This window comes from Solea senegalensis, linkage group LG8 (assembly GCF_019176455.1).
Source record: "Solea senegalensis isolate Sse05_10M linkage group LG8, IFAPA_SoseM_1, whole genome shotgun sequence".
Lineage (NCBI taxonomy): Eukaryota > Metazoa > Chordata > Actinopteri > Pleuronectiformes > Soleidae > Solea > Solea senegalensis.
This window is the reverse complement of record NC_058028.1, coordinates 13,867,193-13,883,307: the sequence shown is the minus strand read 5'-3', so window position 1 is coordinate 13,883,307 and position 16,115 is coordinate 13,867,193. Positions and strand designations below refer to the sequence as shown.

At 39.7% G+C, this 16,115-nt stretch overlaps 1 protein-coding gene across 1 annotated transcript; it reads right to left on the bottom strand.

Moving 5' to 3' along the window:
- Window positions 1-688: 688 nt before the first annotated feature.
- ccdc92ba (coiled-coil domain containing 92Ba) lies at window positions 689-13,614 on the bottom strand. The gene is made up of 4 exons (XM_044033032.1): window positions 13,191-13,614; window positions 12,818-12,957; window positions 7,742-7,789; window positions 689-4,713 (listed from the first exon to the last, which is right to left on the bottom strand). The coding sequence occupies exons 2-4, from the start codon at window positions 12,948-12,950 to the stop codon at window positions 3,995-3,997; spliced, it is 900 nt and encodes a 299-aa protein (XP_043888967.1). The 5' UTR covers window positions 12,951-12,957; window positions 13,191-13,614; the 3' UTR covers window positions 689-3,994.
- Between the last annotated feature and the right edge of the window lie 2,501 nt (window positions 13,615-16,115).

The window sequence follows — 16,115 nt, the reverse complement described above, 5'->3', positions numbered from 1 at the left end:
CACTGTTACACTTACCGACATCACAAATAGAAGATGAATTAACAGGACCTTTGACACCTTGACCCTGTTGTCATCAGCCCCCATATGTCCTTTGTCAAATATAGAAGAATCCATTCATCTCTAACACAGAACCACTATGGACTTGAAACCTTTCTAAACAATTAAATACATTTGACAGGCAGCATATTATAGTGTTAGAAATCTTATAGGAGACAAAATCTACTGAAAATAAAATAATAACTAATACTCTCTCAGTGGAATCAATAGCAATTTACTTTAAAGTTAAATTGTAGATATCTAAATATCTTGAATATATGTTGCTTATTTAATTCTGAATGAATGAATTATTTCATTAAATGTGTTATCACAAAGCATGTGTTACTTTCATACACTATACTTTGTACATGATATATAAATCCTGCTGCATGAACAAAATGAAGTCAAACAATCCAACCACAGACATTAAATAACTGCAGTATGACACAGGCAAAACAACCAAGTCTATATAAACATAAATCATTTAATGGCAGTCCATGTCCAAGAGGAAAGGAATTGGGCACATAACCGTAAAGTTGCTGGTTCAATCACGGGGGTTTAATGCAGAGGTCAAATGAATTAGTGTGTGTGCAAAAATCACAAATTCTAATTACCTGTAAATGTATTCCATTACAATAACGAGGCAGCAGACTAGACAATCTTTCATTTTATTCCAGTAACGTGTAGTAGATCACTACAGGAAGCAAACACAGTAGCTGCGGTAATCAGTCAGTAGGTGATATTTACCAAAGGACCAAAACCACAAAGACCCAGAGCAACACCTGTCACATTGGGGACCACACAGCATTATTGCTAGAACCCACATAACATGTCAAACAAGATGTTTCTTGGTGCCACCCACAGTCCAGTGAAATGTTTCTGCAGGATGCTCAATAAACTTACACATCTTTATTTTGAGAAGAACTGGATGAGAAAAAAATAGCATGTGGCTGTTGACATTTGTTAGCATATTAATTATAAGGATTAGAGTAATTATACAGTCATTTATAAAGATGGAAGACATTCTCTGTGGGTGTGAGAGTAAATGATCTACGTTCTTGCTATATGTCTGAGTGGAGTTCAAGCTCTGAAAAGTGGTGAAGATGTTACTCTACTTTAGCTGAAATATTAATAAAAAATACATGGTTATTATTATTATTATTATTATTATTATTATCATTAATAAGGAATCACACCATTCATCCTTATGTTAATCTTAATGGCGGGCCCCTTTGGCTCATTTCATTCTAAGCAGACAAACAATTCATCATCCTCTGAGCTTTACTGACTGTACCATGAGTGCATACAGACGCCTGTATTTTAATTATTCATCCAAGATCTAACATTTTACCAAAGCATATATCAGCTAACATTTAACATGGTACAATGATGATTTGGTATTCGGGGTGGTGAACTGATTATGCAAGGTGGGTGGAGGTTTTAATCTATTTGCTGTTTCACGTGAAGTCATGAAGTCCATGTTCAAGGTTTGGGGAAACAGCCTGTTTTAAACAAGACATCTTTGAACATGTATCTAGCTCTGTCTCATAAAACGTGAGGAAAAATGATGTACACATTTATCCCGATGGCTTACATCTGAGAAGTGAATGAAAACCCTCACCACATTTGCATTTTTGCGTTCATCCAGACAATATTAAGTGGCATAATTATAACATAGCCATGCCTCCTATAGCCTGTGGCATACTGTAAATAGTCATGTAAAAATTCAGGGACAAACAACATAACTCTTTCAAATCAAACAATCCCTTAGATCATTGAGAAAAATATTCACTTTAACAAATACAATATACAAAGTTAAACAATCATATACTCTATTCAAACACCGCAAGTGTTCCTAATCCAGTGGATATGACCTACTAATAATATATAAATATATTAATATATTGCTTCATGTAACATTTATTTCTAAAACCCTATGATGCAAAGCTGTAAATGTGAGAATAGCCTCACAACAACTCATCACAATTAAATTCAGTCTCATATGAAGACATATATGTGTCTCATATTTGCCAGAGACAGTCCTGGCTCAAATAACGTCCGTGACAATTTATACAACAAATAAAGGGAACACCTGAATCACAATCAAATATATCAGCTAAAAATATTTACCCATATAAAATCAAAAACAACCCATTGTGGGCTGAATTAAAAAAAAAACAAAAAAACTAAAGACTGTGATGACAAAGTGTCCCCCTTCATTTTTTTTGGAGCAGTGCATTTTGAATCTAAAATATCTAAATAAGTACCGCAATTAATTCCACAGCATCTCTAAAAAATCTTGTAGAAACAAAAGGACGTGATTCTTGAACAAAAAGAAGTCTTCAACACACTCACACACAGCCCTGCATTTCTTAAAGCCATTACTCTTCAATAATAAGGCAGGACTTATAGTGGGAGGAAATGATTGCACTACAAAGAATCAATAATCAGCACTGACATATGTAAGAAACAACATAAAACATTAAAACTGGAGCCACTGCTTTTGTTTACTTGGTAGTCCTTCTACTGCTTTTATCCCCAGTTGCCATTTGCCCATTATTACACTAGAGGCCACAATGTGCATGTGTTTTTATAACATGGGAGCGAAAACACAAACTCTTCATATATATAGATATATATATTCCTACTGAGCCTGCCTTCTTATCACTGACACAGACGTCATGGATTTGTATCAAACAGAAAAGTGACACCTTAAACCACCTTCCTTAAACCAAATTAATACCTCATTCTACTGCTTATGTTCCCGTTTGTCCGTTTCTCCTGAGGGGAAAAACCCCAACACAGCAACCTCAAACAGAAATGTTGTTAAGTGGTAATCCTGTGTTGTTTAGTACACAAACCAAACACATGGTCCAGTGAGTCCGACTAGATATTACAATAATACATGTGTGCACCTTTGCACGTGGCCAACATTACTGCTGACTGACATGTTGTCCCTCTGTTTTCCAATTCTAGTTTTTCATTTATTTTGTCGACAACTAATATAGGAATTAATTGTTAGTTGTGACGTAAGATTTGTAATTTTTGTGATATAAATGACAGAGTAAAGTAGGTAAAAAAAGAGATCAGTGGCATGTCTGTGGAGCAAAGTGACATTCTATTATATTATATTACATTTTGTTAACTGTGGTCAATTTATGATAAAGTTTGATTAGTAATACTAGGTGCTAATAATCAACAATGACATTGTTCCATTTAGCCGAACAGGTTCACAGTTCTCATTAAAAATGTATTCCAATTATTAAAATCAAACCTGCTGTGAAAAAGGTTATGATTTGTAACATGTACCTGCAGCTATAACACAGTGATTTCAACCTGCGTTTCCGTTATCCTCTATTGTTGGAGCTGAAGGTCATTCACTAAGTGTCATGTGGATAATGTATGAAATGTAACACCATCACAACCGATTTAACTAAGAAGTGTTTAAAATCAACAAAAAGTAAAACAACGTCATGTTACTACGGTCGGTTAATTCAAACATACACGAACAGCAGCAGTTGCAATATTTGCGTGCAGGTGGCCACACAAATATTTAGCCACATGGAGTGATTTATGGTTGACCTTGAAAGGTCACAGTTGGTTGGGCCACACAGCCAACTGTTCACTACACCCAAAATGGCTGCTACCCTTGTGAAAGACACCCTCACCACAAATCTAAAAGGGACCGCTTTGTAATAAGGCCCCTCAGTACACAGAGCATGTGGCATCAGTGTAAACACATTAAACTTGATTTAAGAATTACTTAGAATGACACTGAGTTTCATATCAAAGTCCACTTTAAAAAAGGTTCTATGGTAAATGTGAATATAATTCAGTAGCTAAAACCAGTGTCACATAATAATTCAGTCCAAGGTGCAGAACAAGAGTAAACAGCATTAACAGTCTGACGTAAGATGATCATACAGTGATCACACTGTGGTACAGATCACAGTAGTTGCTAATCTGCTTTTGTCTCAGCAGCAGGAGGCACTGCAGCTGAAGACACCAGTCTGACAGCTTCTTCCTGGGGCTCCACTGGCCCCTCCCCACCTCCTTCTTCCTCATCTTCCTTCTCCAGGCCAAGTGGAGGTAGTCTTTGTGTCACAGTGTGCCTGGAGCGAGCCCTGTGCCTTCGAGGGTAGAGGAAGAGTGCTGGGTCCGGCATGGCTGTGGGCTCTGCAGGGCCCATCACTCTCTCCATTGGCACACATTCCCGGGCACGTTCCACTCTCAAAGACGCCCTCGCGCTCCTGCGTTTGGGTTTTACCACAGGGGAAGAAGGGGAGGCTCCTGATGGCATTTGAGGAGAAACCGTGTTCTGCTCGGCACCATAGTGGACCCCCTGACTGTTCGCTCTGGCAAGGAGTCCCTGCCTCTGCTGCATCCGCTGGTGGTGCAGTTTCTGCCTGGCAGCATGCAGCTGGAAGGAGAGGTACGCCGCTGCCTCTGTTTGTTTCTGCAGCTCTGTGTTGAGGATGGTCGAACAATGGCTGCGGCGTTTGAGCTCCTCCAGAAAGTGCCGCTCCTTTTCTTTGAGATTGGCTCGGAGGGCTCCCACTAAAGCCCCTTTGTGACTCAGCTCCATTCGCAGCTCTCCTAAGGCGCACTCCTTGTCTGCCAGGTGGTTCTCCAAATCATCACAATGCTCCTCCAGCAGTTCCTCTTCCTCCTGTAAATCTGACACAGAGACAAAAACACACATGTTTGAATGTGAACATACAGAAGATTTTCCTCAAATGTATGTTTACGTCATAGCTGGACTCAACTATTAATAATTCAACTATTAACCAGAATGCTTTTTCTGGACAAAATAAGAAAATCATGAAACACATAAAAGCAGACAGTGTATTATTTTCTCCTACATATGTATATATATATATATATATGTACATAGAAGAAACCTGGATTATCAGAGCCAGAAAACAGTATAAAAACAGTATAAAGGCTATGGAGCAGGTCTGAGCGGGTGCTGGAAACAGTTTACATATTAAAACATATTGGAAACCTGCTATTCCACCTTGAAACTGAGGCTGTTCAAGAGCTGATCAACAAATCAACACATAAACCTTTTCAGTATAGTTATATTCTGGGATGGGTTGTGAAGATTTAAACCATCAACTTTTTAAAAAAGTAGGTTTTTATCAAATGTTATCAACAAACCAAAGATGATCCATTCACAACAATATTAATGAAACAAATTCTCAAATGTTGAGAAACTACAGCCATACATGCTGAACAATCAGTCATAACTGAAACTATGATTCTGTTGATGGCAAATATAAATACTTTACCTAATGTGCTACTGAGTTGTACTGAAGAGTTCTGATATTTTATCAGTTTGATGCTTCATTCACATCCTGGTGTGTTGATAAAAACAAACTTCCTCTACTTATTAAAAACAAAGTGCATTAACCAAGCCTTTGTGTTACTGTGTAAGTTTGGTTTTAATGCATTTATTAGGTACACCTGTTGAACTGCCCACAACTGCTGGCAAATATCTGATCAACCAAACACATGGCAGCAACTCAGTGCATTCAGGCATGTGGAGAATTTCACACCAAACACCAGAAGGGGGAATAAAAGTAGTTGGTGCCAGATGGACTGGTTTTAGTATTTCAGAAACTGCCGATCTACTGGGATTCTCACCCACAACCATCTCAGAGAATGGTTCAAAGAAAGAAAAGTTGCATGGACAAACATGTTAAATGGTCTGTCTTTGTATAGTGCTTTTCAAGTTAAAGCAGTTTTGCCATTCACTCACACATTCCAATTGACCCCTTAACCTTCTCCACCGTCGCCCCAATGCCACAAGCAAAAGTAACTGAATGAATAAACTTACAACCAAGGCATGAAGAAGACAATCTCTGAATGCACACCAGGTCAAACCTTGAAGCAGCAGCAGAAGACCACACCGGTCCCATTATAAGGTAAATTTAATGCCTTTGTACTGTTTCATCTCTATAAAAGTCCCCAGAGGAGAGCGAGGGGTGGAGGAAAAGCCCTGAGTCAGTACAGTAACCTCAGGACAGGAAAATAAGATTACATCCTGCACTGACGCCTCTGCCCGGACAAATCGAAAGTGTCTTAGTAGGTGCATCCACACATGGACACTACGTGATTTCTGCCATTAGGGGTCTCTCAATCAAAATGACGAAAGAAGACCTTGTTTGTTGAGGTTGTGAAGCAGTGTAGACAAAGACAACATCTTTTGTCCATTAGTGACAAAGAACAACATACTGACTAACTAGAAATACCAAAAATGTCCTCGCTCCAGAATTTATAGTTGTCATATACAGTATGGCAGTATACACATGCGATTGTGCATTTGCAGCGTGGTTTACAAAGATAATGTCGACACCAAGATAACCGGTCATGCAGCTCGTGCTGTGTCATGTACAGGAGAGTGTCTCTAAAACTGTATATATTGTTGCCAGTTCTGATGTTCACATAATTCGGTCAAAGTTGTGTTTAGCCTTTGTGGTCATTTCACAGTAGTGGAGACTTTAATGTGACTAAAATGAAATAGAATTATGGGTTTAAAAAGTGTTGGACACATTTTTGGCTCATGTAAGTACACTACTCTATTATATGTATAACAATTAATCTAGGTCTTTATATTCATACAGAAATTTGACATATCTTGAATTGTAATAGGGTGTTTCATACATTTTCCTCTTTCCTCTCAGGCCCAATCCGTCTCAGATTTTCTGTTGCCCATCACCACACCCCGGTTGAGCTCATATGCTAACTATAGACCACCTAATACGATCTTCCCTTCCTTCACCACCCCTCTCTCCTCCTGCGTGTCTGCAGCTGACGACTGCATCCTGCCGTCTTGCCTTTTCCCTCATGCAGTCACTCTCCTCCTCTGCCTCTCATTCCCTCTCTGCTTTAATTCCCTTCCTCTCTCTTTTCAAAGCTAAAGGTTTTCCTCCTTCTCAGCAAAGTGTGTAAGCGGACACCCCCCCCGGGGAGAAAAAGAGTCTGTATCAATTTGTCAGGGTGTGAGACGGAGCGAGGGCCGAGCTGTATTGATGGAATGGGGATAACCTGTTCTGGAAAAGAAGTTGGGGTCTAATGTCTGAGTAATGTAGCCGTGCACCAAATACACTTTCATGCAGCCTTTTGACTCCACTTTTTCTTTTTTTTCTGGTCCATGTCAAATCCGCTGTGACAAAGCTATGCCCTCCTCTGCATCCCTGCACCCAGATGCCACTAACTGTAAACCTCAGCTGCGGCACGTTCCAAATGTGTTGACTGGTGCCGTCTTTGTAGCTGTGTTTATATTGTCACAGGGAACATGCTGCCCTAATGCAGCCGTCAGCAATCCTTTTCAAATCAGCACGTGTGAGAAAACATACTGTACACGGGGGTAACGCAGATGTACGTCGCACTCGTGGTTTTAGCTGTGCGAGGCTTGTCAGACAGAGAGAGGGAGGCAGGGGTGAAAAGAGGGAGGATGGTGGCTGACAGGGATCTGTCCCAGGGGAGAGGGAGGGTGAGGAGGGTGGGGGGGAGGCAGAGATGGATGCAGACGGAGACAGAGAGAGATGCTTGACTGGGGGTGGAGTGCAGTGAAGAGAAACTGACCCAGAGAAATATAAGCATGTGTCTCTCTTTGTGTCTCCGAACAAGAAGAAAACAAAGCGAGTGGAAATAAAAAGAATCCTGCACAGATAGCTGGGGTATCCCCCCCCCCACATACCTATTTGACTCCTGCCTGAAGGCTTCATCTCCAGCTCACTTGTCAACTCTGCAAAAACACAAAAAAGAAAAGAGCTGTTAGAGTGCGATAAATATAGAAAAAAAAACATAAAACCATGCTTTCACATATATAAAGTGACTCTGAAATGTCTTATTAAAGCTGTTTGCAGACATTTCCTGTTTGCCCAGTGAACATAACAGATCCTCAATGCAGTTTCCAGCACATTAGCGAGCTCATGAATAAATGACGAAGCTAAATCTGAAACTTTACGTCAAAGAACGTGAGCCAGAGACTCGGCCAATGATTTTCTTCTTGCAATACTCGCCGCAGTCTGGAGAAGGAAAGAAAAAAAAGACCTTCTTTACTGTGACTTCAATAAGACATACTAGCATGATCAGCATTCCTCCCTACAATCAATATCTACTTTAATAGAAACGACTGGCTTTGCAGTTTGTTTCCGAGGGCAGTATAAACTGAACAATATATATACAGTGAGTTTTACTTCTTAAAGGGATCGTTGACTTCACCAGAAATCAGACACAGACGCTCACCCTCACTGATAACATGGCTACCAGTGGGACACAAGGTAAAAAAGAGAGATGATTTTAGCCATTTAAAAAGGCAAATATCAAATTATTAAATGTAGACCTGCTTAAGTTCACAATATCTTAGGTTTGCTGCTTCTCCTCTGCTTTTTTTTTAACTAGAAACAACAAGTTAATCACTGATTCTCCCACACAAAATTCCACAGAGAAATGTAATCAATTTTTCATCACATCACACAAGAGTTGTGTGATGTGCTATCTTGTAACTTTGGTGTTTGAAACTCTTCGATCAACTTCGCCTAAATGACTGTATTATGCACGTTAAAGTCAGAGTCTGATATAATCACATTTCAAAAAAAAAAAAACTGATCTTTTTAATACTGGTGCCTCTATGTCCTCAACCATAAAACAGACATGACAGCTCTCAGTAACAGATGAATTGTGCTACTGTGGGATTATCCAAATGTGATGTGGCATGAAATCTGGCACACAGACATCTTTAGACACTGTGTGGATTACATCTCGTGTCCGTGCACATATACAGCGGCGAACGGTTTATGTTTTTGAGAAGATAATGCAGCAGCCGGATGTGTCGGTTATTAAATCAGATAAATATCCTGATGTTCTCTAAGAACGAAGACTTGACATTAAGCTCTCAGTAAATACTCACACATACAGTACGTGTGTGTGTGTCTTCATGGGGACCGTGTGGGTAATTTTTTGTCTGTTCACCATGAGGTTAAACATGTTTAAAGGGTTAAGGCACTTATTTGTGATAGTTAAGGTTAGGGTAAGGGGCTAGGGAATGCATTATGTCTATGAGGTGTCCTCACAGCGATAGCAAAACAACTTTGTGGGACTGTGTGTTTGTGAATCCAGCATTTTTGTACCATAACGGAGCATAGATTTGTTCAATCAAGGGGATTTTGTTTATGTGCATCACTCTACACACTGACGCGTTTGATATTATTATCATCATTTTGGTTACAGCTAAAATAAATAAAAGAAAATATTTGCATTTTGTCATGAAAACGTTCAGTTAAAAAAACAAAGGTCAATCCAGAGCAGCACGTGGTAGATATTTCTAGCCATTTTTTCTTTTTTTCCTTTTCCAGCAATCTCTGTCACACCCTGCCTCCTTCCCTCAACACAACACGCCCACCCGTGAAGCTGGCATGAAAAGAGGGAGGCAGAGAGGGTGAAGAGGAGAGGAAGGAGGATAATAGGGGAGGAAGGATGGCAGCTGAGAAGGAAGACAATAGAAAAACTACAAAAAGGCAGCTCCAGACAACCAGCAGGACTAAGAAACATTCATAGGAAACAATGAAAACACGGTGCTTGCTCATTTAATGTGTGCAAAGCACTGCAGGTCAGGCTCATCTCCTGCAGCCTCACTGAGCATTCCAGGTTTTAGTTTCATGGCTCAACCTTGAATAAGGACAAAAACACTCACATCGGCAAATAATTGAGTTCGGTAACACACAATAAAACACAGAGGAAAAAATCTGAGTCACCTTTTTTTTTAAGGAGACAGAAAAGTTACGTCTTCAACCTTACAGCAAACGTCTAATATACCTGTACACAAGGGCTGTAACTAATCAATGAATTTGTTGATTATTTCATCCATTCATCAAGTTTGGTCCATAAAATGTGAGAAAAAGTTGAAAAATGGTGTTTCCCAAACCTTAAAATGATGATGTTCTCAAAATCTTCTTCTGGCCACAAAATGACTCAGTTTTGAAAAAAAAAAAACCAGAAAATTACAAGTAAAGACATCTAAGACGCTGAAAAGTCTGAGAACGTTGTTTTGTTTTGTTTTACCAAAGAAGGCGGCTATTTATAGAAACATTTCTAACAACAGTCACATTTTTGACATCTTAAGATTTACAGTACGCCTGTGAGCATGTGAATTAGCCATTTGATCTTCCTCCGCTTTAAACACAGATTTTCCAATGTGGCAATGAATGCAGCATAAGAAGCTTCAAAGATGCTCAGCAGAGAGTGAAGACGGGAGTGCTTTATCTGTATTACATCCCTGCTGATGCAAACCCATAAAATCCTCCAAGCAACGTGGAAATAAAAAGTGGTGTTCAAAGTAGATTCATGACTGCAGCTGCTGCAGGTAGAGGATTTACTCTTGTTTTTGAAGTATCCGAGGGAAGAATATGTTTGTCGACAGTGAGAAAATGCAAATCTGTCGAGACTCTGTTGTCATTGATTAGATCACTGCAAACTATTGTCTCTCTCAAGGTTTAGCTGCACATTTTGTTTTCCCGGGAGCTGACTGAAAACAAAAGTATAGCTTTGGCTCAGTGTGGACAAGAAATCATCTGCAATCTGCAAAAGCACCAAGCCCTCAGCATTCACAGCAGGAAGCCCAGTGGAGGCAGAGGAGCAGAGGATTAAAATTACAGACACACACACACACTTTCTCTTCCTGTCTTTCAGGGCATTTCTCTCAGTTTGATTTTCAACATCAAAACATAGACGCACAAATATACGCATGCAGACCGACAAAGTGTTATCCTGAACCTTCACCATAACCAGTTAATGCCTAAATCTAAACTTAACTCAACCACAATTCAAATCTTAACCCTCAAAAATGAGATTCTGCCTCATTAGGACCAGGTTTTGGGCTCCATGAGGACCACTGGCCCTCACAAAGTCAGTGTTTCTGCCAGATCAATGTCCTAAAGAGGACACACACACACGCACAGCCAGATGTGAGGCAGAGACATGTGATAGAGGGGGTCGTTTTCAACACAACTGTTCACATTAGCTCTGAGCCATCACACACACACACACTCATCTCCCACCTCTGTATAACCACAATCCTCTTCATATGGATTAACCAAAGGATGATGCACGTGTTTGAATCTTTGTGAAGATTATTTCTTTGAGAGACAATATCATGTGCGTGCATGTCATGATATGCAAAGGCTTCTAATCCCTTTGAAAAATCTCTTCATGAGGTGATGTCCTCCTCTGTAAAGTCTATTTTTAACTTGGTGTCAGGGTTTTAGGTTTTTAGGTCAGAATTATGGCCAGATTAACGCCACATTCATGAGTCCAGTGTTTAAAACCATAATACAGAGAAGCATACAGAGAAGAGTGGGAGAAACCTGTAAGGTGAAAATATCAGAAATATCTTATACTAATTTATACAACAAGAAAGTGCTGTCAGCACCAGAACTGACAGTTTTTATTAACAAAATCTAACACTAACATTAATACAACTTCATAACATAGTATTTAACAAAAAAACACACACACACACATTTCTACTCCAATACGTAATGCTATTGTGTGAAGGGAATTAATGACATTAAATAGAATACCCTCGCAAGTGCAGTAGTAATTGTTTGTGCGTGTACATTCTCATTAGTAGTCTATGTGGATCAATGGCTGGTCCACACAACTTTAACAGGCTTTTTGAGGGTTAAGACCTGGTTGTAGGGTTAGAAAGGTATAGGTTAAGGTTAGTCATTTAGTTATGATAGTTAAGGTCAGGGTAAGAGGCTAAGGAATGCATTATGTCTATGAGTGTCCACACAAGTGATTGCATGTGTGTGTGTGCCCATGTTGCTTGATTATATGGATGAAATATCCATTAAGCGCCAAACAGCACATTATGTGATTTACAGGAAATGGAGCATGACATCACCATGTAGTCATTGTCTGTCATTGACTGATGTGAGCAGACACACACACTGTTCACAAAGACAACCACATGCACATGGGGTCTATTTTAAAGCGGCAACAACTGAAGATAGTAACGGAGTCCTATAAGCAGCCAAGTGTGTGTGTGTGTGTGCGTGAACCTCTACCACACCCTGAAATCAAACACTCGTCAAGAAAATCATTACAAAAGTGCTTCAGTGTAACACTACACCAGGAACGAATCATGAGAACATCTGTGTGCACACGCTTTGATGGATTATTAAGTGAAACTGTAAAGTCTTAATCCATCAAGAAAGTAAATAATGGTTGGCACAAATCCCATTTTTTGAGAGAAGGAGGTCAATTAATTAAGAACTAAAGAAGCTTTAAGAAGAAAAATACGGGCAGAGGCTTCACCTCGTCATGTACTTTTTACAATGAACACATTTTTTCAGTAATTTGTTAAGCAAACACTATCTAAGCAACTAATCATGAATTACATTCATGATTAAGAGATATAATCATGAATGTAATTATCTGTACAAAGACAGATATTGTACCTCAATAAGTGCACTTTCTCATTAACATGAATAGGGAACAAGTCTATTCTCTAATATTAATGATTTCACATACATGCAATGCTTTTAGTATTAGTGACATCATGGTTACACACACACATCCATATGGACAGCCTAATCTTTAACCTAACCACAATTTACATCTTAATCCTAACTTTAACCAGAGCCTCCGAAATAAGGTTGTGCCCCATTATGACCAGACTTTAGTCTCCCTGACCATAACAGTCTTTATACCAGAAAAGGTCACAAAGAGGTCACAAGTACACAAACACACACACTGAGTGCAACCTCACCTGAGCATCGTTTCTGCAGGGAGAGGATCTCCAGGTGGAGACCATGGAGCAAAGTGAGGTGTTCCTGCCTGAGGAACACCACGCTCCTCTCCACACTCTGGATCTGCTGGGACACTTTGCTCTCATCGGCCATGGTTTGTCTGCAGACACACAAAGAGGGAATCATCCGGTGGAGGAGAATGACATACTGCACATGTACTGTCCCAGTTTAACTTTACACTGTGTGACACCAATCAATCCTGCAGCCACTCCAGCGTCTATAAAAGCCACTTTCTTTCTTACGCAGCAGAGAAGACGAGCACCACAAACGTGCAGCATTCAACCATCCACTTTACATTAGACATCAAGTCAACACAAAAGTGCCTCCGCTTACCTTTCAACTGATGTTAAGTACCTACAAAAATTAAGAAATGTGATTTGCAAGCGTTATAAAAACATCCTTTGGTGCTGGTCTCCAGTGCTGCTGCAGTCTCCCTCAGACATGTTATTATGTGAAGCGTTAAAGTGCGGCTCCGCTGCGTGTGACGCCGTTTGATTTCAGCAGACGCGTAAAAATGCAGAAGCACCGCGACGCACGGCACCGCGCGCTCCGTCCTGCTGCTGCTGCTGCTGCTGATGCTGCGCCGGGCATCGTTTCAGGACGACGGTGCGGTCGATATAAAAGCCCGTGGAGAAAGTGCGCAGTCCATTTTGATTTAGGAGGCGCGCATCTTCACTTCCTCAGCTTCCTGAGTGAGACGTGAAGCCGCTGCTGCCGTGGACAGACTGCTGCTGGGCTCGGAAATGATGACAACAAGCCGCCGTGAACGGAACACATGAGAAGATCGTACGACGGAGTCAGCGTGGCAGCTGATTGGAGGAAGCAGACCTCATCATCAGCTGTGTGTGTGTGTAACGTATATATACAGACTGAGCAGGATCAATAATGAAGCGTCCTGTACTGATCACGTGGCAGAACAAAAGAAAACACTGTGCTTGTGATGTATGCTTGTAAATCAATATTAATGTTTATCATGGGTATATTAATATCAATATTAATATATATGTTCACAACGAGCTTTGCTTTATCAAGAACAATGAGGTAAATTTTCCTTTTTTTGGATTTTTATTTACTGTAATTCCTAATTTGTTTGGTATGTGACTCCAAATGTAGAGATCTGTGTTAACTTCAGACAGAACTATCAACTACAACAAGTAAACGAAATAAATGAAGTTGTGTGTGTTGGGGCCTATTACACAGTGACTTTCAGGGTGCAGGGGCTGCAGCGATTAAAGGGGCACCCACTAATAACTCACTCACTCACTCACCTTCTACCACTTTATCCTCCACGTAAGGGTTGCTGGTGCCAAGCCCAGTTGACATAGGGCGAAAGGCAGCGTCGCACCCCAGACAGGTCGCCAGTCCATCACAGGGACACAGACAGAGACAAATAACCATTCCTACTGTCAAAAGAGAGAAAGCCATGCACACACACACACACACATACATACATACAGTATATGGGGATAACATGCAAACTCCATGCAGGAAGGCTCTTGGTTGGGAGTTTCTGGATTCAAACTGGTAAACCTTCTTGCTGTGAGGCAACATTGCGAGCCACTATTTCACAGTGTGAGTCAATCTTCAAACTGTAGATAAACAAATAAAATCTACTATAGTTAAAAAGAGGTAAAGCCTGCAAAGTTTGCTACTGAGCTGAAGTGACAAACAGGGGGGTGTCTTTCGTAATCAATGTACTTTTACATGTGCAAAACATGAACCATTTACACAGTGATATATCAACACACACCAGTGTCATAGTCACAACGCTCATTTTAAGCCAACAATAATAGTTACAACCCCTGTCAGAAAAAGTGTAACGGGGGAAAAACAACAACAAAACACAGCATTTAATTCACAGATTTCTTTTTTTATTATTATTTTTTATGTTAAACAAATAGTTATATAAACATATAAACAGGAGTCTTAATTACAAAACAATCTCCACAAAGACATGAAAAAAAAAAAGTATCTGACTAGTAAATCCAGAGATGTGTCTCTATTATATCACAAGCTGCTCAGCCGATCGCCTTCAAGCGAGGCAGGCGTGTTTGTGAGGAACCCAGGAAGGAAAGAAGTCGGGCAGATCACAGTCGAGTCACCCAAAACTCTTTAAACTGCACTTGGTGTGAGGTCTGTCATAACTATAAATGCTTTATAGTATAGTTAGTTAGTTTATAAAACTCATAAGCGACATCAAGTGTTTTTTTTGGAAAAATGCAAAACACAAAAACATAGTTATGAGCATCTATCAACGATGAAATTCTGTGAAACAGTTTGATGCTCCAAAACAAAGTTCAAGTCGAGGTTTCCGCCCTTTAAGAAGAGTTTATCAGTCCTTTATTTAATTTTTTTTAAACCCCTAACATGCTCAATTAATGTCAATTATTTCACCATAAGCATAATCAAACAAGGACATAAAAGTGGTTTAACTCGTCGGTTTTAAGGAAATGGCACTTTTCTCATTCCTTTAGTAAAAATTAATAAACGATTAAGACCAGATAAGTGATAAGTTCCTTTAGGGCCATTATGTTTCATCATTTGACATTGGTATGAGGAAGACTCCTGACTGGACTGCTTTGTTTTCTCACAGCAACATGATAAACCGGAGTGGAGTTGCACATGTATAATTGAATTCCCGTTAAAAATTACAGTCTTGCACAACACATTCACAAAAATAAGCATTTTTGTCACTAGTTTTCTTCATTACAACCACAAAGCTGCCCTAAGAGTTCCAAGAGACATTTAATGTAAATGCAAATCTAAATAACAATTTTAAAATGGGGATACACATGTTTGTTAAAAGAGGTGACGGGGAAAAAGAACTCCAACTCTCCCCTCCTTCCTCCCTAACAGTGCAGTTTGTTTAGTACAGTGGATCAGCTGCAACTTTGGCTAAAACTAAGTCCAAAATAAACCGCATTATACAGACAAATGTTATGTTAGCTTATCCCCATTCATGCAAATGAGGTGGAGATGACTGTGGACAAATCCAGCTTTTTAATGCAGTACAGTCGCATCTGACTGCCTTAGTTTTTGCTAAGTGTTCCTAATAAACTGAATAAATGTAGTTTTTAATATGGGTCATGCACATGAAACATAGTGGTTTTGTTTTTTTAAAAGCTTCCACAAGTTTGACCCAAAGTGGCAAAACATTCACAATCAGCTTCAAAAACTCTATCGACTGTTTTCACAATTCATTCAACCTCAATTTGTCAATTATTATTACTATTATTTTGTTTTTTGTTTTTAAAAATA

Coding starts and splice junctions, on each gene's coding strand:
- ccdc92ba (XM_044033032.1), bottom strand. CDS start 12,950: ATGGCCGATGAGAGCAAAGTGTCCCAGCAGATCCAGAGTGTGGAGAGG. Junction 7,790..12,817: donor CCTGCAGAAACGATGCTCAG/GTGAGGTTGCAC, acceptor GTGTTTTTGCAG/AGTTGACAAGTGAGCTGGAG. Junction 4,714..7,741: donor TTCAGGCAGGAGTCAAATAG/GTATGTGGGGGG, acceptor TCTCTGTGTCAG/ATTTACAGGAGGAAGAGGAA.